General features: G+C 63.0%; 9 protein-coding genes across 9 annotated transcripts; 4 read left to right on the top strand and 5 right to left on the bottom strand.

Annotated features, from left to right (window-relative positions):
* The first annotated feature begins 159 nt into the window (after positions 1–159).
* Positions 160–3704, top strand: LOC62_03G005057 (uncharacterized protein). Its single transcript, XM_062771584.1, has 2 exons — positions 160–580; positions 625–3704. The coding sequence occupies exons 1-2, from the start codon at positions 516–518 to the stop codon at positions 3560–3562; spliced, it is 3003 nt and encodes a 1000-aa protein (XP_062627568.1). The 5' UTR covers positions 160–515; the 3' UTR covers positions 3563–3704.
* An 815-nt stretch (positions 3705–4519) lies between these two features.
* SPAC14C4.07 (uncharacterized protein) lies at positions 4520–7349 on the top strand. Its single transcript, XM_062771583.1, has 2 exons — positions 4520–6079; positions 6130–7349. Exons 1-2 carry the CDS (start codon positions 4767–4769, stop codon positions 7220–7222), a joined length of 2406 nt encoding a protein of 801 aa, XP_062627567.1. The 5' UTR covers positions 4520–4766; the 3' UTR covers positions 7223–7349.
* A 20-nt stretch (positions 7350–7369) lies between these two features.
* Positions 7370–8829, bottom strand: gpatch11 (G patch domain-containing protein 11). The gene is made up of 3 exons (XM_062771582.1): positions 8260–8829; positions 7977–8200; positions 7370–7936 (listed from the first exon to the last, which is right to left on the bottom strand). Exons 1-3 carry the CDS (start codon positions 8684–8686, stop codon positions 7427–7429), a joined length of 1161 nt encoding a protein of 386 aa, XP_062627566.1. The 5' UTR covers positions 8687–8829; the 3' UTR covers positions 7370–7426.
* A 511-nt stretch (positions 8830–9340) lies between these two features.
* Positions 9341–12295, bottom strand: Myt1 (Membrane-associated tyrosine- and threonine-specific cdc2-inhibitory kinase; the record flags this gene model as incomplete). Its single annotated transcript, XM_062771581.1, has 1 exon — positions 9341–12295. The coding sequence occupies one exon, from the start codon at positions 12293–12295 to the stop codon at positions 9341–9343; it is 2955 nt and encodes a 984-aa protein (XP_062627565.1).
* Positions 12296–14602: 2307 nt separating this feature from the next.
* Positions 14603–15289, bottom strand: LOC62_03G005053 (uncharacterized protein; the record flags this gene model as incomplete). Its single annotated transcript, XM_062771580.1, has 1 exon — positions 14603–15289. One exon carries the CDS (start codon positions 15287–15289, stop codon positions 14603–14605), a length of 687 nt encoding a protein of 228 aa, XP_062627564.1.
* Positions 15290–15350: 61 nt separating this feature from the next.
* LOC62_03G005052 (uncharacterized protein) lies at positions 15351–15560 on the bottom strand (the record flags this gene model as incomplete). Its single annotated transcript, XM_062771579.1, has 1 exon — positions 15351–15560. The coding sequence occupies one exon, from the start codon at positions 15558–15560 to the stop codon at positions 15351–15353; it is 210 nt and encodes a 69-aa protein (XP_062627563.1).
* Positions 15561–15995: 435 nt separating this feature from the next.
* Positions 15996–17299, top strand: Tmbim4 (Protein lifeguard 4). Its single transcript, XM_062771578.1, has 4 exons — positions 15996–16613; positions 16663–16868; positions 16916–16967; positions 17089–17299. Exons 1-4 carry the CDS (start codon positions 16008–16010, stop codon positions 17107–17109), a joined length of 885 nt encoding a protein of 294 aa, XP_062627562.1. The 5' UTR covers positions 15996–16007; the 3' UTR covers positions 17110–17299.
* A 1602-nt stretch (positions 17300–18901) lies between these two features.
* LOC62_03G005050 (uncharacterized protein) lies at positions 18902–20173 on the bottom strand (the record flags this gene model as incomplete). The annotated part of the gene is made up of 1 exon (XM_062771577.1): positions 18902–20173. One exon carries the CDS (start codon positions 20171–20173, stop codon positions 18902–18904), a length of 1272 nt encoding a protein of 423 aa, XP_062627561.1.
* A 2872-nt stretch (positions 20174–23045) lies between these two features.
* LOC62_03G005049 (uncharacterized protein) lies at positions 23046–26029 on the top strand. Its single transcript, XM_062771576.1, has 4 exons — positions 23046–24074; positions 24187–24686; positions 24776–25090; positions 25152–26029. The coding sequence occupies exons 1-4, from the start codon at positions 23895–23897 to the stop codon at positions 25756–25758; spliced, it is 1602 nt and encodes a 533-aa protein (XP_062627560.1). The 5' UTR covers positions 23046–23894; the 3' UTR covers positions 25759–26029.
* Positions 26030–26397: the final 368 nt, after the last annotated feature.

Below are 26397 nucleotides of genomic sequence, written 5' to 3'. Positions count from 1 at the left end.
CAGGGAGTGGGGGGGAGTCGATGACGCCGATGATGGAAAAACACTCCAAGCGCGCAGTCGTTTGCCGTCGACCAGCCAGGTGCAGTGGCCGCCGCTGCCGCCGCCGACGCCGAGCCATCGCATCCTCTCCTCACCACCAACGTCGCTCCACCCAACCCCCCCCAAGCCACATCAACTCTTTACTTATCTCTCACTCTCACCTTCCCCCCCCCCCTCACCACGTCGACAGTAACGCTGCATCACTCACCTTTTTTTTCGATTTGACCATCGTCTCATCTCTCTCTTCCAACGCAGCCCGCCCGTCGCCGACAACACCGCCCCTCACAACCGAGACCCAACCCGCCGGCGCCCGTATCATCGATTATTGTGGCTCCCCGGTTCCTCGTCGAATCTTGGCGCAACCTTCCCCCCCCCGTCCGCTTGACATTCCTTTTGCACATCCATTCCAACTCGGACATCGACGCCATCACCATCACTCCATCTCCGTCACCGACGCCACCGTCCCCTAGCCCATCATGGACGCCCTCCGACCGGGCCATGCCCATCGGAGTAGCAGCGACCGTCTGCTCAACAACTATCTGTGAGTCTTGAGCCTCTTGGGGCCATGATGTTGACACTTGTCAGCGACTCGCAAAAGCATTTGACGACGTCACTCCTCACTCTTCTATCTCACTCCCATTCTTCGACTTCCTCGTTGCTGGCGTACACGACGTCGTCGCCGGGCGTCCTGCTCTCTGTGCGACGCGCGGTACGCTACTCGGCATTCGAGGGCCCCATTTCTCCCTCGCTCCACGAGCCAGCTGCTGGCTCGACCCTCAGCTCGGTCGACACGGGCACGCCAGGATGGGCAGCGTACATCGCCAGTCTCGAGCAATTCCGCAAGGACTTGAAACAGATCCATCTCCTCGAGGAGGAGATGAGCCGTGTCAAGCGTGATCGCGAGATTCTCGTCACTCGTCTGATCAAGACAACCAAATCCCGACCTACAAAATCAGACATCAAGGAGATTGCAAACTCGTACACACAGCAGTCCCAGGTCATGTCGTCGGGCGGGTCGACCTACTCGGCAGAATCCAACATGTCCGCCGACCGCAAAGAGTCTAAGCGGGCCGGCAAGCTCGCCGAGGCCCAGGCAGAGTTGCTCGGCTGTGAAGAGCACCTCCGTGCTCTCGAAATCCGCATCGAATCGGAGCGCAACAAGGTCATGTACCGCGGCCTGGAGGAGCGATTCCGCGCCATGGAGGTCGTGGCTCAGATGTGGCTTGCGCAGGCGCACCGTGGCCTCGAGGATCTCGAAAAGCTTCCCAACCTCCCTGTCAACGCCTACGAGCTCGACTCCAACGGCTCGCTCGCCCCATCACAGTCGGCGTCCCAGGTGGGAGGGTATGACGACCACGGAAACTCGCCCAGGCGGCCGATCCGGCTGCATGACGCCAATGGCCCAGGTTCGATCACGGACAGCATCCAGGAAGAAGAGGAGGGAGAGAGCTCTGGTGAGGAGCAGCAGGGAACCTTAGTCATGCACGAGAACCGCCCGACGCAGAAATCCGTCAACGGCAACCCCTCAGCCCCGGCCAAGTCGTCACCTCTCAGCCCTCAGCATCCTCAGCAGCCCAACTATGCCGCGCCGTCCGGCCCGCCGCCGGTCAGCTCGAACCAGCACAATGTCGGTAGACGGGCAGTCAGTGAGGTCGGGCACGCCCCTCGCCCGTACAGCCCAGTCAACCACGCACCACTGAGAAGAGCGCTGTCCAACGGGCACCAGCCGATCCAGCGCGTCACCTCGCCGGCTGGCTCCAGTGTCCGGAGCAGAGGGGGAAGTACGCGGAAGCGCGGATTCTTTGCTGCAATCGCCAGATTCTTCAAGGGACCGAGCAAGGGCTCCTCTCACCACACCCATGGCCGTGGTGGTGTTCTGAATCGCCGTGATGGTCGAGAGTCCCCTCCTTATGGTGCCAGCCGCCCCTCCAGCAGCTGGCAAACAAGGACCAACGACAACCTCAACCGCTCGCGCAGTGTTGGTAGACGCACCCGCAGTGACTCGAGCTCTGACGAGGACGACATGCGCAACCTCGTTCAAGTGTCCAACCATGCCAACCGTGACAGCGGATTCTCGGTGGCGGATATTGGGCGTGTGCCGTACAACCCCAACCCCAAGGCGAACCCCGTGGCCATTACGCGGTCGGCGTCGACCAAGTCAAAGTCGACTGTCACGGCACGCAGCGTCGCATCCGGGGCTGCGACACCCAAGGCTCGTCCCACGTCACAGGCAGGCACTGCGGTGTCGCGGTCCAACACGGTCAAGTCGACGGCGTCTACTGTCAAGACCACAGCCACTGCAAAGTCTTCGGGGACGATCAAGTCGACGACCAAGGCGAAGCCCGCTGCAGCGAACGGCACGACGGAGCGGAACAGGAAGAATGGAAGCATCGCCCGGTCCGCCAGCACACGGTCGAACGGCCCGACGATCATGTCGATCATTGAATCCGCACCGCCGCCAATGCCCGACGTGCCCAAGGCGCCGAGGTCGCTGGTGAATCCGCAGCTTGAGCTCGTTAAGGCGCCAGGTTCGTCGCTTACCGGCAGCGCGACAATGCCTTCGATGATCCTACCATCCCAGGTGATGAACGGTTCGGTCCCCCGCACTAGAGACGCTCTGGGTGACGAGTTACGCCCCCAGGATTCTATTTCCAGGTCGAACAGCTACAGGCGGCCAAAGTCAACCGACGCTCCACGTGAGGAGCCTCGTCGCCCAGTGTCGCCCCTTCCTCCGTCCAAGAGCCGCCAGCCGCCGCTCAAGTCTGCTCTGCGGCCGTCCAGCCCTTCACCCCTGTCACCGTCCGAGCCACCTCCTGTGATCACGACGCTATACTCTATCTCAGCGCCTGGCCCAGTCGAGCTTCCTCCCGATGAGCCGCAGCCACGGCCGTCTATCGGTAGCTCGCGCCCGTCATACTCGTCCACCGCCGACCAGACCAGCATTTACGAGTCTGCCGTCGAGGACGACTTCCACGACTTCCACGACCAGCCCGAAGAGTCGGATGACGACGAGTCGACAGAGCTCGGTGATGGCGGATACCAGGTTGTGGAGAACGATCGCTTGAGCAAGTCACCTGAGGAGGCGCCCGCGCCTATTGCACATGCCCAAGAGCCGCTTCCAGACCTCCCGCCCCACGATGAGGGCTCTGGCGTCGTGCGCCGCAAGTCTGTGCGCATGAACCTCCCCGCCTCGGCCAGCACCGAGCACCTGGACCACACCAAGGGTGTGTTCGTTGCGCCCGCCGAGGCCTTCGAGGACCGACCGTACGACCGCAGCTACACTGCGCCGGAGGATGAGGACTCGCCGCCCGGTACCCCACGTGCCAGTGGGCAGTGGAGCACACGTATCGGCCACCTACGCGACGACACGAGCGAGGAGGAAGATATCGACCCGGCGTACTCGAAGGCGCGTCGCGGCCTGATCCGAAGCCACAGCAACAAGTATGACGACAAGAAGGCCAAACGTTCAAGTAGCTCCAAATCCAAGGGGAGTGTGCGTGGCAGCCTGTCGAAGAAGAAGTAGGAGAGGCGGTAGTAGCAGCAGCAGTAACAGTACCTACCATTCACGATCTTTATAACACGCCAACAATACGCAACTATTGTCATTGCCCGCTTTCATCGCACACACAGGCACACCATGCACTACCGTGTAGTTCTTGATACAGTATAGTTTTGAACATGCATTCATGGCATTATGGGGCGGTGGTGGGCGGGGAGGGAGGGGCGAGCGTGTTGCGCGGAGCCGAGTCGAGGCGCCACTAGTCTGCTCCACGGTTGACTCGAGTCGTGTCAATGTGCGTGCGTCGAAGCAGCGCCAGTGAGGCGATAAGAAAGCGCATTGTCGCTCAAGTCAGCTTCCCTCCCATCTTTCTTGATGTTGACATTGCCCCCAATGCTTTGATCTTCCTTTGACCGACTGTGCGTGAAGAGTCGACACCCAACCAAGCTGTCACATCCTCGCCGGGAATGTCGCCCGCGCCAAGCAAGGCGGCACAATGGCCAGGCCTCGCCAGGCGACTGGCGGCCGCCCTCCCTTCTCGCCCCAACCCTGCTCGTGCTCCTGATTGTCCTGTTCTGCTCTCACTGACCGCCCACGACCACCTCGGCACAAGCATGCACATATGTACGCCCGTCCTCGAGCTCGACACGGCCCACCCGACCACCGCCCGTAGAAGCTCCCGTCTGTCTGTCGCTCGCTTCGCTTCGGGCACTCGGGCAAGGCTCGGACCGAATTTTATTGCTGCTTGCACCCACGCGGTGACGATAGCGTCACTTCCCTTCCCCCGCGGCCATGTCCGACGGGCACCACGAAATGACAAACACTGTGGAGTGGGTGGCCGCCGCGCCGCCGGAGCAGCAAACGAGCCAGGCAGCCAGCCAGAGGAGCCAAGCCTTTGTGGGCAGGTCGGCCGACCTGGCTGGCTGGTGGCGTTTGAGCCGAGTGACGCGAGACAACGGCTGGCTGCGACTGCGCAATGATGTTAGCGACAACTGGCACAACATGGCTCCATCGGCCAACACAATCGCTCCCACACTTTAAACACTTGTTACTACAACGTCGAGCCACAGACAACGACGACGACGACAACATCGACCACGAAACCCAACCAACGACGCTGTAGACGACGACGACCACCACGACCACGCACGCAGCTCACGACGCTCCCTCACTCACTTACGAAGGCCCCAAGGCACTATCGTCGCCCGCCCGATAACAACCCACCAGCATGCCTGCTGCCGATCCGCCGCGCACGCCCCAGCCGCGCTCAGCGAGCGCCGCTGCGCCAGTACAGCGGCGCGCAAGCGGCGACCAGCGGTGGCCGTACCAGTCGGCCACTCGGCGCTCGCAGTCGCATACCCGCGCACACACGCAGCAGCCGCTCTGGGTGCCCTCTGGCTCGTCGCTCAACCCGGACGGGGTAGAGAGCGGGCTGTACGAGCGGGGCCAGTACGAGGCCGCCGCGGGGCTAAGCGAGCCGTCGTCGCCGTCGTCGCGTCCGCTGCCCAGCGACCAAGCCCCGCCGCCAAGCTATGTCCAGGCCGCCCGCCCCCGCCACCTGCGCTCCGATACGACCGACACGGCGGGCACCACCGAGAGCTTTGATAACATGCGCGGACTGCGTAACCGCGCGGCGTGGCGCCGGCCCACGCCCCAGTGGGTCCTGCCGTTCGTGCTCGCCGTTACCGTGTCGCTGGGCATGACCATGGCCGCGAGGGCAGAGCTGTACCTCGACCTCGCGTGTTTGGCGCACCCGCCCCGCACCTCGACAGGGGTAGTGGTCGCGCTGGGCGAGCAGCAAGCTGCGTCGGCCCACGCCGCGCTCAACTCCTCGTCTGTCACCTTCCCCATCTTCCCCGGCTCGGCGCTCACCCCCGGCGCGGGTGAGGTCGGCGCCCTGCTCTCGCCGGGCGACAAGTGGTTCCTCGAGGCCCAGAAGGACATTTACAAGTGGCTGCACCATGTGCCTCCGCCGAGCCCAACGGTGCCAGAGCATGGCGACCCGCTGCCCATCCCATCAACACCGGGCGAGGATCAGCCCGTGCCCTCGCCCGCGCCCGCGCCGACGCCCGCCCCCTCCAACCCGCCGTACTCCGAGATCGACCCCGCGCTGTGCAAGAAGGACCCGGGCGTGCAGGCCGCCGCGGCGCGCCTGCTCATGACGCTGACTGTCATGGCTGGGCTGCTGTCAGCCATCACGACGGGCTTCTGGGCGTCCATGTCGGACCGTATTGGCCGGCGCAAGATCCTCGCGCTGTGCGAGTTCGGCCTGTTGCTCAACGACGCGTGCTTCCTCGTCATTGCCACGTACCCCCGCATCGTGGCCCAGTTCGGCTTCTACGTGCTCCTTATCGGCCCGTGCCTCGACGGCCTGCTCGGCGGCTTCTCGACTATCACGGCCGCGATCAACGCTTACATCGCCGACGTGACGGGCACGGGGTCGCGCGCAAAGGAGTTTGGACGCGTCATGGCTGCGCTCATGGGCGGATTTGCTATCGGCCCTGCCCTCGGCTCGGCGCTGATCAAGGCGACCGACAGCATGTGAGTAGTGTATTATATCACCGCCCGCGACAATGCTTACAACAACACAGCCTGTCACCGTTCTACATCTCCGTGACTACTCACCTGGTGTCTACCATCCTCATCCGTTTCCTGCTCCCCGAGTCGCTGTCCTCCGAGGCACGCGCGGTTCTGACGAAGCGCGCTGCGGCAGCCCGCGAGGCCGCGCGGCAGGCCGAGGCAGCCCAGCGCCGGTGGGAGGACTACGGCGACGACAGCGACGAGGAGGACGCGCGTGACGCCGCCGCCGCCGACTCGAGCTGGAGCCGTATCTCCGCCACGCCGCGTCGTACGCGCACTGCGCGCCGCGCCGTCGGCGCCTTCCGCCGCACGTTCGTGAAGGTGTTTGGCTTCCTCCGCCCGCTGAGCGTCTTCCTCCCCTCGGAAAACGACGACGGAAGCACAAACTGGAACCTGACCTTCATGGGCGTCTTCGTCTTCTTCACCTCGATGCTCATCGGCGTCATGCAGGTCAAGATGCAGTACATCTTCTACACGTTCGGCTGGTCGGCGAGCGCTCTCGGCCCTTACATGAGCCTCGTGTCCATCTGCCGTATCACCGTGCTCCTCGGTCTCCTGCCCCTGGCCATCAAGTTCCTCAAGCCGTGGTACGAGCAGCGTGAGGTGGTTGAGGAGGGCGAGGCGGCACCGCTGCTGGAGCCAGCGGGCAGCGACGAGTCGAGCCCCGACACGCCCGACCCAGCCGCCAAGCCGTCAACATCCCGCTCCGCCGCGCTCGACTACCTCCTCGTCCGCCTCGCCGCCTTCCTCGAGATGATTAGCTACATCATCCTAGCAGCCAACACTGGCGCGTCATGGCAGATCTTCCTCCTCGGCTCGGCAGCGACGGCGCTCGGCGCACCCGGGAACGCGGCGGCCAACAGCCTGGCACTGAGCTTCATGCCCAACGCGCGCGAGGTCGGCCGCCTGTTTGGCGGCATCTCAGTCATCCACGCCATTGGCGCGACGCTCCTCGGCCCCATCATCTTTGCCAACCTCTTCGCGGCGACGGTCGAGACGTACGCCGCGAGCGTGTTCATCCTCGCGGCGGTCGTGCTCGCGCTCGCGCAGTTTGTCGTGCTGTTCGTGCGTGTGCCCAAGGCCGTGCGGCGAGTACCGGCGTAGGGGGAAGGGGAAGGGGCTTGACGACGATTCTAGACCGGCGCGTACCTGCCACATTCATTGGCCACGGCCACCCACTCCATATAGCTACAGTATATTCACGTGTAGAGTTAGTAATGCAAGATTGCGTGTAGTGTGGCGTGGGGGTGTGGTTGCAGCGTGTGCATGCTGTACTGATCTGATTGTCTACTGCCAGCCACGCCCCGCCTAGTGATCATCCTCGTCCTCGCCAGGACACCCGCCAGGCCCATCCATCTCCTCAAAGCTAGCATACTTCGACCCACACCAGAAGCAGAAGAGGTGCTCGGTACGCAGCTGAGAGACGAGGAACGCGAGGTGTTCCTGCGGCGTGAGGGACAGCACGCGTTTCGTGCCCGACACGAGCGAAGGCCAGTCAATCTCGGCTTCGTCAGCGCCAGCCGGCGCCGGCTTGTCCTCGTCGTCGTCCTTGGGCGGCGCGACACCAAACCTGATATCCTCGTCCTCCCCCTCGCCGCCGCCCAAGTCAGACAGCATATCGCGGCGCATCTGCGCCCTCAGCCGTTCCGCAGCCGACATGTTGTTCTCGCGCGCGGACGCCGCCACCGGTACAGGGAGAGGCACCTCCTCGAGCTCTTCCGATGCAGAGCGCGACGACACCTCGTCCGGATAGATCAGGCGCAGCAGCTCGCGCGGGAGCGCGGCGGGGTTGCCTGGCTGTGCCCAGAGCGGGTGGAACTGTGCTGTCAGCGCCGCGTACAAGGCTTGCCAGGCTCACCTTGACGCCCCTCGCCTCGTCCATCTCCTGCAGGAGCGCCCGCGCCTTGCCCGCGTCCCGCTCGGCCTTCTTGGCCGCCGAGTCGGCGCCACGACGGCCTCGGAACGCGTCCGCGTCGGCCGCGAGCGCCGCGTGCCGCTCTGGGGCTAGATAGTCGGGGTTCGTGCGGCGCGGGTTTAGTAGTGGTGGCGGGGACGGGCTGCGCGCCGCGAGGCCTTTACGTCCTGCGTCCGTGGTTAGCGACAGACGCATTGTCAAGTCGGCGCAGAGGAGGCAGACTCACCAGCCCACATCGAGATCCGGATCGGCTCGGCCCTGCCCCCTGCCGTGTCCGCCTGGCGCGCGCCGAGCCCGGCACGCGGCGCGTCGTCGTCGTACGCTGCCGCCTTCGGCGCCCGCTCGGGGCTAGCGCTCCGCCGCCGGCCCAATCCCTCGCCGACCTTCCAGCCCATCTTCATCATAAGCCCCATCGCCTTGGCCTGTCCGCTGCCGCCGGCCTCGGGCTGGGCGGGCGTGTCGAACAAGCTCGTGTTCAAGCCAGCGTGCCTCCGCGCGGCCTCCTCCTCCCGCCTCGGGGCGGCATTGTCCGCGCGCACCTTGCGCTCGGCCTTGAGCGCCGCGTGCGACCTGCGCTGCGAGTACGTCTTGTTCGCGGTCGGCGCTTCGACGAGGAACTTGTCCGACATGAAGTCGTCCTCAGAGTCGGACATGGCGAGAGGTTGGGGGCGGGGCGGGGTGCAGCTGAGGCTGGGAGTGGAGGGTGCGTGTACTTTGGATGTGCTGGGTGGCGTGGAGATGACAGTGTGTGCTTGGGTTGGAAGCTGGTGGATGTAAGTGATGAGCGAAATGGAAGTTGTTGTCCGGACGAAGTTGCCAAGTTGGTGTTTTGGGTGGCGACTGATTTCGGCAAGGATCAGTGGCTCTCGCGTGGCTTCTGCTGAGACATCTAGACATCCCGCCACCGTGCCACCATTACCACCCTGCCTCCAACTCTTTGCCCCCTCGCCCACCGCACCGCCGCCTGCGGCAGCGGTGCTCTTCATCACCGCCATATATGCATAGCTCAGCACCAGCAGCAGCCTAGTCATAATATCTACTCGTCGTGCGTTACCAATGTTCTCTCTCTCTCTCCTCACAGGACAAGGCTCTCTCTTCTGCACAGCGACGAGGGTCGGTGAAAGGGTCGCGTGCGGGGCAGGCGCCGGAATAGTAGTAGTGTTGATGGATAGTGTGTGTAGTGTTGTAGTGTGAACAGTCGTGCGGTGCGTGATGTGTTGTGGTCCGGGAATTGGTACAGGTGACGAGACAGTTTGGACAATCCGATAATGCAGTGGGGTTGGGGATTCTTGATGGGTTGGGGTGGCTTATTCCATGACAACGTCGCCCTCGATGTCGATGGAGCCGATGGTAGCGCGGGGGGAAGGAGCAAAGCCCCCACCACCGAGGACGCTGATGAGCCAGCTGGGGTCCTCGGGAGCCAGCGCCGCGCCGCCAGTGTATGATCGCTGGACGACCGGGTGCTCGACAACCTGGGCGATTGTCGGACGTGCCTCAGGCACAGCCTGGAGACAGTTGACAATGAGGTCGGCGAGCGCAGGGGACAGCGGAGAGAGGTCGAGCCACGCAAAGTTGTTGTCGCGCAGCGCGTGCCAGCTCGGGCCGCCGTCGGGGAGGTAAATGTTCATGGCCGATTCGAGGACGACGAGGCCAAAGCTGAAGATGTCGGCGGCCATGACGAACACGCCGCGGAGCTCCTCGGGCGGCATGTAGACGCGGTCGCCCTCGCGCTCGAGCTTCTCCTCCTTGATGATGGTACCGACAGAGCCGGCAAGACCAGAGCCAGCAATGATCTCGGCGGGTGAGATCCTCGGCCAGCGAGTAGCGAGACCAAAGTCGGCAATCTTGAGGCTCTTGTCGGCGCCGACAAGAATATTGTCGGGCTTGATGTCAAAGTGGATGACACCGTGCGAGTGGATGTGGTTGATACCGTCGCTGAGGTCGCGGACGAGCTTCCACACGCGTCCCTCGTCCAGTCGTTCGTGCTCTTCGCCGAAAACAGCGAGGAAGGCCGCAAGCGAGCCGACGCATGCCTCGGTTTGGATAAACAGCTGGCGGTTCTGCTCCCAGGCGTCGACAAAGTGGATGACGTGGGGGTTGGGCGGGTTCGACAGGTGACGGAGAATGTCAACCTCCTCGAGGTGTCGGAGGCGCGCCTTGACACCGTCAAAGACACCGCGGGTGCGCTTGACGGCAAAGATTCCCTCGCCGTGGCGCTCGCGCACCTGGAGCACGGTCGAGAATGCGCCCTTGCCGAGTGGCTGCATGGAGACGAAGCGCGACTCGAAAATGTCCTCCTCGTCGGGCAGGTTGCTGGGCGGGGCAAGGGGGTGCGACTGGCGGTGGCTCAGTCTCTTGTGGCTCTTGGACTGGCCGAATGTCGGCAGCGATAAGCGAGGCACCAGACCGTCCTTCTGGACCTGGACGGGGGCCGCGTTGTGCGAGGTGGGAGCCTTGGGCGATGGCGTAGGGGTGGTCAACGTCGACGCTTGCGTCAGGATCTTGCCCTCGCCGCCGCCCTTGGTCGGAGTCGACTCGTCCTCGCTGCAGTCGCTGCTGCCAATGGTGCTGCTGATGCGGCGAAGAATGCCCAGTCGAGTTGGTTCGCCGTTGGCCTTGCGGGCAGAGCCAAGTGGGACCGTTGGGCTCTGCTCATCCGTGTCCATGGCGCTGTCGGGGGACGAGGTTGCCGTGATCGTCAACTGGGGCACAGAAGGTGACTTGCGGGCCGACGAAGGCGTTGGAGAAGGCGCAGAGAGCGAGGGCATTGGCTCATTGTACACGACCTCCTGCTGCGTCCCAAGAACGGGGTGCGACAGCGACATTTGGATTCGGCCAGATGACCGTCCGCCAAAAGCCTGCTTCTTGACGGGCGTGTCGGGCATGGTGAGCTTGTCGTCGTTCTTGCCAAAGGCAAAGCTAGAGACGCCTTCAACGACAAAGTCAAACTTGCTGGCCAAGTCGGTGGGGGCCTCGATGGGCGTCTCGATTGGCCGGTTGCCCAGTGATCTCGCTCTCTTGACCGAGTACTCGACCTTGGGAGCCGTGTTGATGCGAAGCACAGATGGCGGTGGCATCTTGGCGCGGTCCTCTTCAGCCCCGGGGAGCGAGCCAGTCGAGTCGCGGGGCTTGAACTTCTGCTTGATGCCCGAAGCCGCGGCCTCGAACACCTCGGGGTTGGGCTTGACATTCTCGAACAGAGACTCAGCGGAAGGTGGTGGGGTGATGCTCGATGATGAAGCCGAGGAGATGGACGAGTTCGAGGTCGCAAAGTCGGGCATGGAGACTAACCCGGCGGAGAGCGAGAGCGAGAGGCCCGACTTGTGGCCAACCGAGCGCGAGATGGACTGCTCGCCGGATGCTCTTCTGCGCTCACGACCGGAAAAGCCAACGGGGGCCGGCCCCAATGACGATCTGGCCTTGCGCGCATGCATGAAGGCGGTGCCGAACGGTGAGTCCTCCATCTTGTCAACCTGGATGTCACCAAGTGACACTGCCTTCTTCTGGGCGAGACTTCCGGATCTTGGCCGAATGGGGTGCGAGATTGACAGACGAGGTATCCTCGACGAGTTGTTGCGGGGCTGCTTCCAGGGGTTACAGTCCTGCGACTGGGACGCGCGGAGGCTCTGGAACAGGGGTGTTGGGGGCGCATGGTGGTGTCTCTGAGCCGAGAGGATCTTGTTTGCCGTCGGTGAGTCATCCATGTCGCTCTTGCTGTGGTGGCGAAGCGTGGGGCTGGCCGGTGGTTCGGGGGAAAATAAGTCGACCCCGCTACGATTTCTTGCTGCAGCCAGACTTCTGCTGTGTCCTGGGACATGGCGAATCGGGCTGTCGTCGTCTGCGAGATGAAGTTTTGATGGGGGGATCGCCGGGGTGGGGCTCTCTGCGCCCGGTGACGACGACGAGTCGGACTGCCGGTTCGGCGTCAATGCGGCCAGCGCGGGACGGGAAACTGGTGAAGAAAACTCGTAGGCCATCCCAGCGCGGGGAGACGGAGAGGGGGAGAGCTTGTGCTTGCCCTTGATGGATGAGTGGGGCGAGCGGAAACTTGTTGGGGGCGCATGGAACGGGTTGGGCGACTTTTGCTCGACCGGCGTGTATAAGTCAGCGCCGAGTGCGCCAGCACCGCTCCGTGGTCCCTGTGCTCCCAGATACCAAGTTGTTGGCCTGTGCGAGGCCGAGAGCGGCTTGCGTGGCCTGATTGTTGTTGCCGAGGCCGCCATTGAGCTCTCTGCCATGCTGGTCATGGTGTCGTAAGGCATGGCTCTAGAGGCTTCTAGGCGACTTGGGTGGCGGCAAGTTGAATGAAGAGATGTTCGCCCCGAAAAGGGGGAATCGACAAGGACGCTGAATGTTTGCAGCACCGTCTGCGTGTGTCTGGGTGCGATTTGAGGCAGCAGGGGGCAGAAAAGTACGGGTGGCGATAGTGGATGGGTCGAGAAAACTTGCTCTCGTTGCTCGCCAGCGACGGCGGCGCGCGCGCGTTGTTACGACGTGTCGTGTGCGGGCGGAGGCGCGCGTGTGTCGGACAGCGTCGGGTGTGTTATGCACGGGCTGTACCTTTAGGGCGCGTGCGCTGTTGTTGATGTTGTCGTGGGGAGCTAAGCGTGGGGGTTGATGGACCAAAAGGAAGAATGGGAAGAAGGTAGATTGATGATGGATGTTGTAGATGATGGGATGACTGTGTTTGCGACTAAGTCGTGGTGGGTGTGGTTGTGATGGAGGGAAGACAGGGAAGGCAAGGAGGGGTGGGGGGTTCAAAAGCCAGGCGCGTAGTCGAGGTTGCGTGTTTGTGTCCGTCGCCTCTGCTCTCCCGCCCTGCCTCCGTCGTCGTCGTCGTGGTTGACTTTCCTACGCCACACGTGTAAAGGCACCAATCAGAAATCAATGTGGCAAGAAAGTGAATTGACGCCAACGACTCCCAACTGATGAGACAAGTCACTTGTGCCCCCACACTCGGGGCAGTTGGCCACTGTCCAGACTGACAGTCCCATCCGATGGGACGGCGAGCATCACTGCTCGACGCTGCGGCTCCGGTACCCATGGATCTCTCGTCAAGGAACGACGACAGCTGGATTCGAGTCGGTCAGGTCAACCGGTCGGTCGGTCGACGACGACACGTACCCTCGCACGCTCGCGCCCACGCTCAAGCCATCAGAGCACAGACTGACGCGGCTCGCAAGGGGCCGCCTCTGCATCGGACCTGGTGGCGGCGCATGCGCGTCGACGACACTGCGACACAACCAACAACAACAGTAGGTTCCAGGCCCACGACTCCTTCAAAGCCCCGCGCATCGGACAAAATGTAGTGACCCCGGGACATGACGCGTGAACAAGCTTAAGCGCCCCTTCAAATCCTTCAACTCACAGAACAACAACCTTGTTGCCCCGGTCCCGTCGGTACGTGACGGGGTGGTACGGGTGGCAAACGCAGTGGCAAACGTCCCATGCACCGTGAACGCGCGACGCCATGGACATCCCATGTGCGCGGCACGTTTGTGCTGCTGCGAGATAACCTCTGCGTGCAGGCCCAGGCTGTTCGGCAGCAGCAGCAGCAGCACAATAGCGCTTGCTTGGCTTGCACACGCCACCGACCGTGGCTGGCTCACGGGTGGGCAGGCGACGAGCATGATTTCTTTTTCTCACCACCGTGGATAGCGAGGGGACGCCCAGTGGGCGCTGGGTGGCAGTGGCAGTGGCAACAGCCCCAGCACACGCCCCACCCCACGCCAGTCTCAGCCGCCGCCAAGGGGGTGGCCGCGGTCGGTGGCAAACGCACAAACCACGCACGGTAAGGATGGCGTCCCGGCGGTACCTCCCGTCGGCACCCCAGGCGGTAGACATTGCGTGGCGGTTGAGCACGATGCATGGTGTGGCGATCGAGCCGGCTGAGTGAGATAGGACGATGCGTAGGTGTCGTGCGTGCATGCGTGATAGGACGATGCACGGCGGCAGAGCGGCGGCGGGGACGATGGAGCCGCTCGCTCCCCTCCGCAGCGGCGATCGGCGTGCGACGACCGCAGCGAAACGCACACCTGCCTCACGCTCGTCGTCATCAATCATCCGCCCTCACGCTGCTGCACGGAGGCCGCCTCCGCCGCCCCCGCCTGCCGCGCCTGCCGCCGCACTGTGACTGCCCGCACTCCGCCTCCCGGTGCCACCTCCTTTCCCGGCGGTACGACGAGCTTATGGTTGTGCGCGCGGCGTGTCGGGGCGAGGATCGAGAACCATCTCTTGGCGAAGGCGTCGCGCACGCCCACACCCCTGCACTCGCAATTTCACTTATTCATAAACCCAGACGAGTATGAGACGAGTATGGTGGCTATTGTGACAACAGATATAAGAGTTTTCGTTATGGACACTGGGGCTAAGGCCAGCCAGCGGTGGCATGGTACAACGGGGCGGGTTGGACCGCCCAGATGCGGGGGAATGCTACATTGGTGTGTTTGTGTGCTGCGTTGGAGCAGGCGTGTTGATTGATTTGAAAGTAGAGGAGACAGAGTGGTGTTGCGTTGAAGGTTGAGGAGGTCGCAGTTGTTGAGGAGGTGAAGGGTTGGGGAGAGGTTCCGTTACAGCTCGATGCTGACGAGAGCCCACCGCCGTGCATCCCAGTCCCACTCGCCGACAGGCGCGCCAGGGCGGACCGGCTGCCCGCCAACATACATGAGAGCGTGCATGAGCTCGGCGAGCGGCTCGGGCTGGCGCTCATCCTTATCGAGGATGAGGATGAGCTCCGCAGCCTCGAGAGTGTCGGCGAGGTCGAGGAGGGCGGTGAGCGATTCGCGAATGTCGAGAGCGGCACCGCTGGCCTGCGGCGGAGGCGACGGGTGGCGGCGACGCGGGTCGTGCGGGCGGAGCACGTCGGAGAAGTGGGGAGCGAGGTAGTCTGGCTGCGGCGGGGCGGCGCCCGTCGGCGGGAGGTGCACGAACACGATGCGCCCTACGCCCGAGGCCTCGTCCGACACGAAGCCCTGCAGCACGACGTCGGGCGGCGTGACGATCTGTAGCACCTCCGAGGCCTCAGCGACCGAGGACGCGGCGTACGGGAACACCGAGGAGAGGAGCGGGAGGATTGTGTCGCACGTCGAGGCGCTTGCCGTAGTCATTGTTGAAGCCGGAGAGAGCGCCGAAAACGAGTGCGGCGGGGACGGCAGCGCGGCCGGCGCGCGGGGCGGCACGCGCATGCCCGAGTTGAGCGAGTTCGGCGGCGTGAGAGGGAACGCCGACGCGCTCGTCGCCGTGCTCGTCGTCGTCATCCCCTTTGTGGTGGTAGGTCTATCCTTCCCACCACCGGTGTGCGGGCTCCCCCCGCCGGCCTCAAACCCACTGCTTTGGCCCGGTAGCCAGCGTGCAGCAGCCGCCCTGGGCAGCGCCCAGGGCGGGGTCGGCGTAGATGTAGTCTGTGCCCGCGACGCGCGCGAGGGCGAGGGCGTTGCGGGTGTGCTGGGGCGCGGCGGCGAAGAGCCACGCCGTGTCGTTGGAGTCGGTAGCGGGGGGCGTGCCTCGCATTCGCGTCGAGATACTCATGATGGTCTAGGGCACGGGATTGCTCCGGGGGGTAAAGTGCACCGAGGCGGAGGGGGCGGGGTCGCGCGTGAGTTGAGTGAGGTGTGTGATGAAGAACGAGTTGTAGTTGCGATAAAGGTTTAGGTCGTCGAGTCGTCGTCTCTGCCATGCCGCCGCCGCCGTTTCTGGCCACTCGGATTGATCGTCTCGTGCCGCAGTCGCTGGGCAGGGAAATATTCCGCCTAAACATTTACCCGCATTCCGGGTGGCGCGGCCGAGCGAGCCGAGAGGCGACGGAGGCAAAGCCACGTGTAGACCTAGCCATGTGCATAACTCCGAATTATGCCGGCTCGTGGCAACCAGCGCCTTCCATGACGTTGCCGTTGCCGCTCAGTCTGGTTCCGACGCGCGGCGGTGTTCTCGCCACCTAACCGCAACTGAATCTCACAACCACCCACATCACTCACCATGTCCTCGCCCCCACGCTACACCGCAACGCAGTACGGCGCGGCCGACGACGACGGCTCGTCGGCGACCGCGCCGCTGCTCGGCGCCTCGTCGGCGCAGTCCAAGCCCCAGCTCGACGCGGCCTCCGCCATCCCGTTCGCGCTCCAGGCGCAGGCGGCGTCCAGCTCCGCCGCCCGCAACGCGTGGATGGATACCCCCGACGACGACATCCCCGACGACTTCAAGGTCGGCGTCGTCGTCATGGACTGCGACGAGGCCATCCGCCGCGCCTTCATCCGCAAGGTGTACGCCATCCTCCTCGCGCAGCTTGCCCTCACTGCCGCCGTGTCGGTCAGCCTGTCGTTCGACGGCCCGCGTAACTTTGTCCAGAACAACCCCTGGGTCATCTTCACGTCCCTCATCGGCTCGTTTGTCTCGCTATTCGGCGTCTACTGGAAGCGCCACAACTACCCCGCCAACATGTTTGTTCTTGCCGCCTTTACGTTCTTCGAGTCGATCATGATCGGCTCGGTCACCAGCTACTACGACTCGAAGATTGTTATCCAGGCGCTGGTTATCACGACTGGCGTGTTCGTGGGCCTTACCCTCTTCACGTTCCAGACCAAGGTAAGTGGCGTGTGGCTGCTATGCATCACACTCGTGCTCACACACCCAGCTCGACTTCTCGTCCTTCGGCCCGTTCCTCTTCGCTGGCATCTGGGGTCTCCTCACTGCTGGCCTCGTCGGCATCTTCCTGCCCTACAACCAGACGTTCGACCTCATCATCGCCATCGCTGGCGTCGTCATCTTCTCCGGTCTCATCCTGTACGACACCCAGCAGATCATGAAGCGTCTGAGCGTCGACGAGGCCATCCTTGGATCGTAAGTTCATCTCTCAGCCCTCTCTTGCGCTTGCTAACACGGCGGAGCTTGACCCTCTATCTCGACGCTTTGAACCTCTTCCTCTACGTTCTGCGCATCGTGAGTGCCGGAGAGGACGATTGAAGAGGTCGGACGGTCGAGGAGGACGAGTTGGAGGAGAGTTGGAGGAGTGGCGGGGTGGCGGTGCCATTTCGGGGATCTCCGATGGCTGACACTTCAGCTCAACAACCAGCGCGACTAGAGTGAGAGCAGAGGGGCGTGAGAGTCTTCTAGCGACGCCGCGACCTCCCTTTTGCATGGCCACACGACGAGAATGTCGCTCGAGCGAGAGTTCAGACCCCCATCGGCCAACTCCGACGAAGGGCAACCGAAGCCATCTACCCCCAACCCCAAGTATTAGTGTAACTCCGATGTATCCCCTTCTAACTTCAGTGCCGTTGACTGGAGAGGCAGCTGATTAAACTTGTCGGATTAAGCCTGTGGCAGAGCTGGCGAGGCGCGACCACTGCGACTGATCGAGCAGGCACCGACTCAGTCCCACTTCGCGCCAGGTCGCCTTCTGGCTCACTGATGCCCAGGCAACACTTCCAACCATGTCCACGCCAGAGACGCTGTTCCACGGCCTAGCGAGGCGGGTCGACCTGCAAGCTCGCGATTTTGGCACCAAAGTAAGTCGACTTTGGCACCAAAGTCGATTTTTGCCACTATCCATTGACCAAAATCCGCTTAATCAAAATCTACTTGACCAAAATCCACCTGACCAAAATCCATTGACCAAAACCCGCGTAACCGAAGTCCATGACCAAAACCTTGGCCAAAACCGGTCACCAAAAAGGATTGTGATCCCAAAGCCAACGCGCGCATCGCGGGCTTGGCTGTTGGCTGGGCTTGGTGCATCTCGTACAGTGGGCTGGCGGCTGATCTTGGGCCCAAAGTGATGTTTGTTTGTTCGGTTTTGGCACCAAAGCCCAGCCCAGCCCAGCCAGGAACAAACAGCATTGGAGAGGCAGGCTGATTCTGTGGGCACGCCACTATGTGCATTCCAGCCAGCCGGCGAGGTAGCTTATGTGCAACGTGCCGATGTATCCCGATCCGAATCGTCTGCTCTGCTTCGAAGAACCACAGGAGGAGGACGTAGGAATCTGGCGATCTGTAGCCAGCGCGAGCAGCCACGGGCCCGCGTGTGGTGACATACGAGTAGTCACTACCACTGCGGCCCCGCGGCTCTATGTAACGCCACGCCCCAAAGCCGGGGGCCGCATTCTGGAACCACAACACAACCCCACGCAGCAGCACCACCACTCGTCGACACACATCCCATCCGCCACATACACTATCTACACCACCCCCCGCCTATCTCGCATACAGGCAATCAACCCACCCCTTCCCGAATGCCACGCCCTGGTTTGGTGGCGTCGCGAACCCACGACCCGGTCGGCAAACCCTGAATACCGTGGTACGCTGGGACGCTGCATTACGTCACTTTTCGTCGGTCGTGTCACGCGTGGGCGGCACTGCGGCGGCGGCGGCGGCGGCGGGCGGCACTCGGCCCCGATCGACAATGGCGAAAACTTTGTTGTGGGCTGCTGGCTGGTGGGTTGCCGTGCCGTGGGGCAGAAAGCAGCCAGCGACCCTGCATCAAGTACGACAAACACCCTGCAACGCTGCTATCAACCAACCACTGGAGTCATCAACATACATCGGAAGGGGAGACTGATTACAAGCTACAATACGGGGGGGGGGGGGGGGGGGATGGGGTGGTGGTGGTGGTAGTAGTGGTAGTAGTGGATGGTATGGATGGGAACAATGATGGTGGTAGATGGATGTAGCAATGTAGCGGGAACTATACGACAGGACATTCGGGAATCAATCTCGTGTGCTGAATCGCGGCGGCGGCGGCGATCGTGCGTCTGCGTCGGTGTGGGCCGTGTGGACCTCGCAGGCCCGTGCTCAAAGGCGCTCCCAGCCAACACGAGCCCACGCCCCACCCCACACAGGCCGGCGCCCAGTGCAACACGAAATGGCTGACACCACTACCGGTCATAGTCGCGCATGCGAGCGGGTATTTGAACCTCACGGCGCACACGCTCGGCGGCGGGCTCGAGGCCGACAGACGACGTGCGGCGGGTCGTGGTGCGGCGTCCAGCGCCCTCGGTGGCACTCACAACGCGGCGCATGGCGCTGGCGGTCGGCTCGGGTGCTGCCTCTGGGGCAGCGCGGCGGGTCGAGCGAGCATCGGTAGGTGGGGCGGCGCCGGCAGCAGAAGTTTCGCCCTCAAGCGCGCTGGGTGAGGCCATTGGCGAGGTCGTGTTGGCACGGCGAGTGGACCCGGCGCGTGGCGACACTGACGACAAACGCGTGCGCTTGCGCGCTGGGCCGTCCGAATTGTCCGAGTTGGGAGAGGCACCGGGCTTGACCTCGTCGTCGCCCTCTGCGGCGTGGGCGACCGAGCGGAGCGGCGAGGCGATGCTGACCGCGCCAGGGGTGAGGTTTGTGTTGATGCCGTGGATGCCCGACGAGCGCGTGCGCTTGAGGGCAGTGCCGCCGCGGAGGATGGGCGAGGTGCTCGACGACGCCGGCTCGGTGGTGATGGAAGGCACGTCCTCGTCCTTGGGGTCGACCGACTTTGAGCGCCCGTGGCTGGCCGTGGTGATGGCGCGGACCGTAGCGGGGATCATGGTAGGCGGGGCCACCGACGCCGACTGCACACGCTGCGAGGCACTACGGCTGCCATTGCGCTGGGCCTTGCGGCGACGAGCGAGGGCAGCGGCGACACGGGCGGCGGCGGCGTTTTCCTTTTTCTGGCGGGCCTTCTCCTCCTCGGCTCGCTCGGCGCGCAGAATCTCCTGCGGTGAGGGCACGGTCGAGCGAGTGTTGGCGAGGTCGCTGGCGCGCGAGTAGGGGTGTACGGCGTGGAGCGCGACCGATGTCGGCGCAGGGGATGTCGCGGGGGTGTGGTTGCCTGATGTGCGCTTGCGGGCGGCGGCGCCAGGGGGTGAGGACGGCTCGGTCCCGCGGGCGAGGCAACGGGCGACAATGGCGACGTTGAGCGGCGTCATCGAGGTAGAGAGCTTGCCTCCGCTGGTGTTGGGGAGGAGAGAGGTGGATGCGGCGAGCGCGTTGGCAGAGATGCCCGCCTTGCGCTTCTGGTTTGCGCTGGGAGCATGGGGAGGGGTGGGCGGCGAGGGTCCGCGTTCAAGCGTGCCGTTGGTGTTGATCTTGAAAGAGATGACCTTGCCGGCGCCGCCGCCGAGCTTGGCGTTTGGCGCAGCGCCGATAGCAAAGGTGATTGGGACAGGCGGCATGGTGCCGAGAGTGGGGTGGGGGGGAAGAGGTGTGCGGGTGTGAGAGGGGGGCTGTGGTTTGGGCTGGGGTGAGGTGGTGTATAGGAGGGCTCGGTGGGCCGGGTGATGGGGCCGAGAGTGGGTGGGGTGTGGTAGTGAGGTGTAGAGATGGCTACTGGGGTTGTGGGCTTCTGGCGAGAGAGAGAGAGAGAGAGAGCAAGTGACAGAAGAGGAGAGTGAAGGAGTGGGGTGATAGTAGTCAGAGAGAGGGGGGACAATGTTGCAAAGCACAAGAGATGTCGGAGGGGGAGACGGGGGGGAGTGCAGTAAAGCCGGCCGCGGAGGGGGGGCCAGTGGTGGCCTGGTGGGGTGGTGGGTGTGGCCGTGTTGCTCACTGCTTGATGACCCTGGCTGGACTGGATGCGTGCTTGGCTCCCCCCTTGTGTCTGCTTTCAGGCACGACAGGCAGCACTCTGCATGTGGAGGCCAGGGCAGGGCTGGGCAGCGAGGGCCGCGGGGGCATCGCCGCCGACAGCCTGCTGCTTATTCCTCACCCCCAGATTGATTTGATTGAAATATCACTATTAGAAATTGGCAGCCAATCAGACCAAAGGACTTAATACAACCTGGCTACATTGTGCGTCTCTTCTTTGCGTGCGTGAGCTACTCAACACTAGCAGGGCTATAATGAGCCTTTTCACGGATTCACGCACTGATCGTCGAGTCACACCCATGGCAAAGACAATGACAATGTTAAGAGTAGAAGCAGCACTGTACAATACCATCAATCACCCACGACGCATGCACTCAACTCCACACACACTGCACACACACACACACAGCCACACCACCCCACGCGCCGTAAGCCGCCCGCCCGCCCGGCTGCCGCCGCCAACCCCGCACCGATTCCGAAACCGGCACTACTACTCATCTTAGATTCATTTTGTTCCGAGAGCGGGAGGGCAGGCAGTTTGCTGGCTGCTGGCTGCTGGCTGGCCACACACTAGCGCAAGCAGGAACCGGCGGCCAACCGCATGCACATTGAGAGGATATTCCGAAGTGGTAGCATGTACGGCAGCGTCATGTCGCTCGCCGCTGGCGTCGTTGTCGCCACCGCCGCCGCATGCATCGATGCATCCATCCTTGCTGACAATTGTCGACGCGCCGGAGAGCGCCGATAGGGTAAGCAGCAGCACGCACGCACACACGCACACACGCACACACGCATACTCACCACCACTGTCGCCTCGGTGCGTGCCTGCTTGGTTGACTCAGGGGCTATAAGGGGGGCGACAAGGTAGCCAAGGACAAGCAGCCAAAGTCACTTGGCGCTGGTTGCTCTCGGCTGTCCCTGCCTGCCCTGCATCCATCCACCCGCTCGGCGCGCGGTGCCTGCCTCGCTCAACTTTGGGGAGGGAAGGGGTCGTGCCGGGTGACTGAGTGTTCGGTGCATGTTCTTGGCGCGGGTGTCGCGATGCATGGGTGGTGGGTGCTCGCTGTGGTGGTGATGCTCGTCGTGTTACTTGCTGCTCGACATGATGCAGCAGCACACTGCACCCCCGTCGTCGACGCATGCACAGTTACAGTTCGCATAGCATAGGCACAGACATGGCAGCCCAGCCCACATCGCTTTGCCCGAAACTTAACCAACCAGCAAGAGCCCGACGAGCGTGTCAGCAGCGTCAGCATCAGCAGGCAACCAACCGCCTCTGCCCCGCATAATCGCCTGCAAGCTCTCTTGGCACGCGCAGCCTCGCCTCTCGGCATGGCCGTCACGTTTGGTTACCGTATCACCGAATGCAGTGGCCGCCGTAGGCCGCCGCCGTTGCAGCCTCCCCCTCGCATGTCGCACTAATAAGATCTCTTACACCCGGCACGCGGAGGAGGAGGCGGCGGCTGGCTGACTGGCGAGGCTGGGGGTGTGCGACGACCGACGCGGGGTTGCGAGTACCCGGTGACTAGGGGGCTGTGGCTTCCCCACAGACAGCAGATGTAGTCGTTGTCCTTGTTGTGCATTGTATCGCTCTCTGCATCTCTTTCATCCTCATCGCTATTGCGTGCACGACAGCAGACACCGCGACTGCACCCCGCCTCCCTCACGGTAACCCGCTCCGTGTGCGCCACCCGCCGCCCTCGCCGACCGGGACGCCTCTGTTCTTCGCGAAAGCCGAAATTGTGGCTTTTGACTTGCTGCGCTGCGTTTGCTCTGCGCGTGCAGCCTCACCCACCCGCGTGCTCAGTCATCCCCCCCAGCACTACTGGGGCATACAGGACTAGTTGGCGGCGACGACGACGCAGACGGCGACGACAACATACCTACAGTGTAGCCACCGCCGCCTCCGCCGCCGCCAGATCCGGACCGCATACCGCCGCCTTGGCCTCCGCAGCCCCCCCTTCGCCCGCCTCGGCTCGACCCCGGCTCCTTCTTACCCAATCCAAATAATCTCCCCCCAGGCAGCGCAGCGCAGTCGCCCAGTCGGTTCCCCTGTCGTAACCCACCACACGACCCCCACGGCCCCTTCCCTCCCCCCCTGCTTGCCCGAAACCTATTCCATTCCATCAGAAGGGACATCTGCTCGTCCCGGACAGAGACAACTGCAGGCAAGAATAAACCAGCCTGCTTGCTTGCACACACACAACATTGTTGCAAGCAACAAAGCAACTCTGCAGAGAAGACACACTCCTCTCTCTCTGCATTGCACCGGTGTCTAGACATCAGTCCCCCCTCGGCACTGCCGCCAATCTCGCTGCCTTGCCCCCAGCCAGCCAGCCGCGCTGAGACAACCTTCCCCCACTACACACACACACTCGGTCTGTCACCCAGCCTCAACCTCTCGCACCTCGCACCCACCCGTTCAGCCCCCCCCCCCCCCCCATCACATTGTGCGCCGCCCGCCGCCTCCGCCTCTGCTGCATTGTTATCGCCAGTGCACGCAGTGACATTGTGCACAGCGCAACAAGCACGCACTCTTGAGCAGTACGCACCGCGCACGCCCATTGTGTCACACTCTCGCGACGACCCGACATTGATTGTTGGACCGACCGCCCCAGCCCACACGGCCACACGCCCGTGCCCCCCAACCAAAGGCGACTTTTGTCTTTGCTTCTCGCAGCGCACGCCTCACGCCGCCGCATCATATCCCCCAGCATAGCGCGCGCACGACAAGCTCACGTCCAAACCCCCCACACGCACGAGCAGTCCACTCTGCTCTCGACATTCCACTCGCGCTATCGTGACGAATCTCTACGACCACTTGACGCACGCGCTCAACCCGAGCTTTGCCGACTAGACCTGCGCGTGCTCACTCTGCGCGCAACATTGTCGCCACCTCGTACTACCTCGCATACTAGCATCGGCGCCCCCCCAACGCCTCAACCCGCCTCGAAGCGTGCACTCGGCGGCAAAAGTCACTTCCCCCACCCACCCAGCACCCAGGGACGACAACGCCGCACACACCGCGCAAAGCCGCAAACGCCTGCTGCTGCCCAAACACATTTCTTGCGGCGAGCATCTCGTCTGTCTACTGCTGCAGACGCACAGTCCTCGTCCAAACTAGCTGCAGGTTGGATCAGTGGCAAGTCGTCACCTTGCATCATCATTATCAGCAACAACTTCACCACCACTTTCAAACGCTGAGCAGCACTCGGAAGCGCACGTCATAGGATCGATCGGCCTAGATCAGACGACGCGATTTATCCCTTCCCTCCCCCTCCTTTCAACCACCACCGCTAGGCCTTAGTAATGTCGACGACTGCAGCCATTCGGGCGTACGTCCCCCGCCCGTCGTCGGTCCCCGCGACATCACCGAACCCGCCACCAAAGCGACAGAACTTTGTCCCGCGTGCGACGAGCACCAGCAAGAATGGCAGCCCAGCGCCCGTCTCCGAGGAGGTCAGGCGCAACGCCGACGCCATCTTGAAGGTAAGTGTTGTGCCGCGCTGCTGCTGCTGCTGCTGCTGCTGGCGGCACGAGCGCGAGCCGCGACGCCGCGCGCGCGCTTCTCCTCGGCTTTACCGTGATTCTAACGACCCAGCTCTTGGGCGCCCTTCCTGCACCGCTCGGCAGCAGCCCGACAACCAAGGAGCACGCGACTCCATCTCCTCGCTCATCACCACCCTCATTTGGATCTTTCAGGGCCTACGCCCGCGCGCAGAAGCGCAAGGCGAGCGACTCGGACAGCGAGTCGGCGCTCGGCCTCGGCCTCGGCCTCTCTACCAACACTCCCTCACCATCTCCCCTCGCTCCCCCAGCTACCATCACCTCGTCCACGACCTCCCCAGCACGGCCTGTCCTCAAGCGCGCGCGCACCACCAACGGCGAGGCAGGAGCTGCTCGCGCCGTCTCACCTGCCGGACACGAACTCGCACGCGTAAACTCGTCCTCAGGGTCCGTCACGCCCAGAACATCGAGTGGATTCCCATCACACATTGTCTCGCCCCACCGCCAGCCTCGCAGTGCACTCCGTAACGAGATTACAACACCACGCGGGACTGGCGACTGGACAACAGCACAGTGGTCATCGGCATATAACACGTGAGTAGAAAGTTCAAGTTCCCACATACCCGATCCCGGCCCAGATTCACACACATTCGGGGTTCGTGTTACTGACCCAACGTCATCAGCCTGGGAGGTCGCGCGCACACCCTTAAGCGCTATGGTGATGCGTACTTGTCGCCCAACACGGCCAAGGAGCCCCTGCGAGGCAAGGTTCCCGAGGACATTCTACGCGGCGACCTGTACCTCACCGACTCGCTCTGCCTGTACCTCTACCGCAACTTTTGTGAGGAGCGCGCCAATGGTGGCAGTGTCAAGACCAAGCCATACCAGCAGCTCATTGGCCTCCGCGACTTTGTCCTCTCCCGCTGGAACGACTTGCGCTCTGGCGACAAGGTGGACGAGGAGCACAAGGACCGTGTCAAGGGAATGATCGGCCTGATGTGAGTTTTGCGACTGCTGTCATTGGGTGCCTGGCTGGCTCTCTTGCTAACCGGTTGGCAGGTACCTCATTGAAGCCGTCATGGACTACCACATGTCGACAACCGACCTTCGTCAGCTCAACCGCCGGGGAAGGGACCTGACGGCTGTGGCCGCCGCTGGATCGACGTCGTCGACTGGTGTGCCCGCGTCCAACTCGTCCGCCCACGGCCCCTCGCCTGCATCTTCGTCTGCCTCGCCTGGCGCAGTGGCAAGATCACCTGCATCTTCGACGGCCCAGCAGCCCGAGCTTACAAGTGACATGCTCAAGCTGTTGTCTTCGACGGCCTCGACCTCTGGCAGTGCTCAGAAGGCCCTCGGCGCGTCGCGCCACCACCTCTCGCTCAAGACCCTGCGCGAGGTCTTCCCGCACACTTGGGACCGTGCGATCAACTCGGAACTTGCAGACGATCTCCTTCCCGTCCCGGGCGACACGCTCGGATGCGCCCGCGCCCTCGACATTGACGAGCCCGACACGTTTGCTTGGCCCATCGAGCTCGGTCTCCAGAATGCCGTCGCGCACGTTGCCGTCTTTGGTCGTGCCCTCGTCCGCGAGTTTGCTCAGGCTGCCGACCGCCCATGGGAGGCAGTGTTCAACGAGCCTTCATCGCCAGAAAGCCGATCGACATGACCCGGGCGATCAAGCGATCATCACTTGTATAGAATATCTCTCTCTGTCTCTCTGATCAGCATCACTGCCTCGTTATCACCACCCTCATCCCCTTTCCCATCTCGTCCACACTTCTTCCATCGCCCCCCACCTCCAACTCGCACCTCGTCGCTTCTCCTCCTTTCCATTTGCTTTTGGGCCCCCCCTTTCTCTCCACCTCCTAATTGTTGACATGGCACACACACTACGACTAATTGTACCCAAACGCAAACGCATGCACTGTATACTGCCACAAATTGTTGCGTCGACGTCGATCTGACACTTGGTGGGACATGCTTGAATTCCAGTGCACGCATGCTTGGGTGCTTGTGCGTCAAAGAGTGGGTGTCGACGCAAGAGGTCAATGCGGCTGCCTGGGTGAGGCGCCACAGTGCCCAGTGAGTGTGCGGTGGAAGGCATAATGCCGGAAATACCGAAAGTGAACCCTGGGTGGTGGGCCTGCACCGAGCGCCACGGCAGCAGGAATCGTCCCGCCTGGCGCACCGCAGATTGCACAGTGGGCGGCGGTGGGGAGTACGGTGGGTGTCGCCGCTGGCTGGCTGGCGGATCTCACTGCACCGTCGATTGCACTCAGGCAGGCAGCCAGCCAGCCAGCAGCCA

This window comes from Vanrija pseudolonga, chromosome 3 (assembly GCF_020906515.1).
Source record: "Vanrija pseudolonga chromosome 3, complete sequence".
Taxonomy (NCBI): Eukaryota; Fungi; Basidiomycota; class Tremellomycetes; order Trichosporonales; family Trichosporonaceae; genus Vanrija; species Vanrija pseudolonga.
This window is presented reverse-complemented; position numbering and strand designations above follow the sequence as displayed.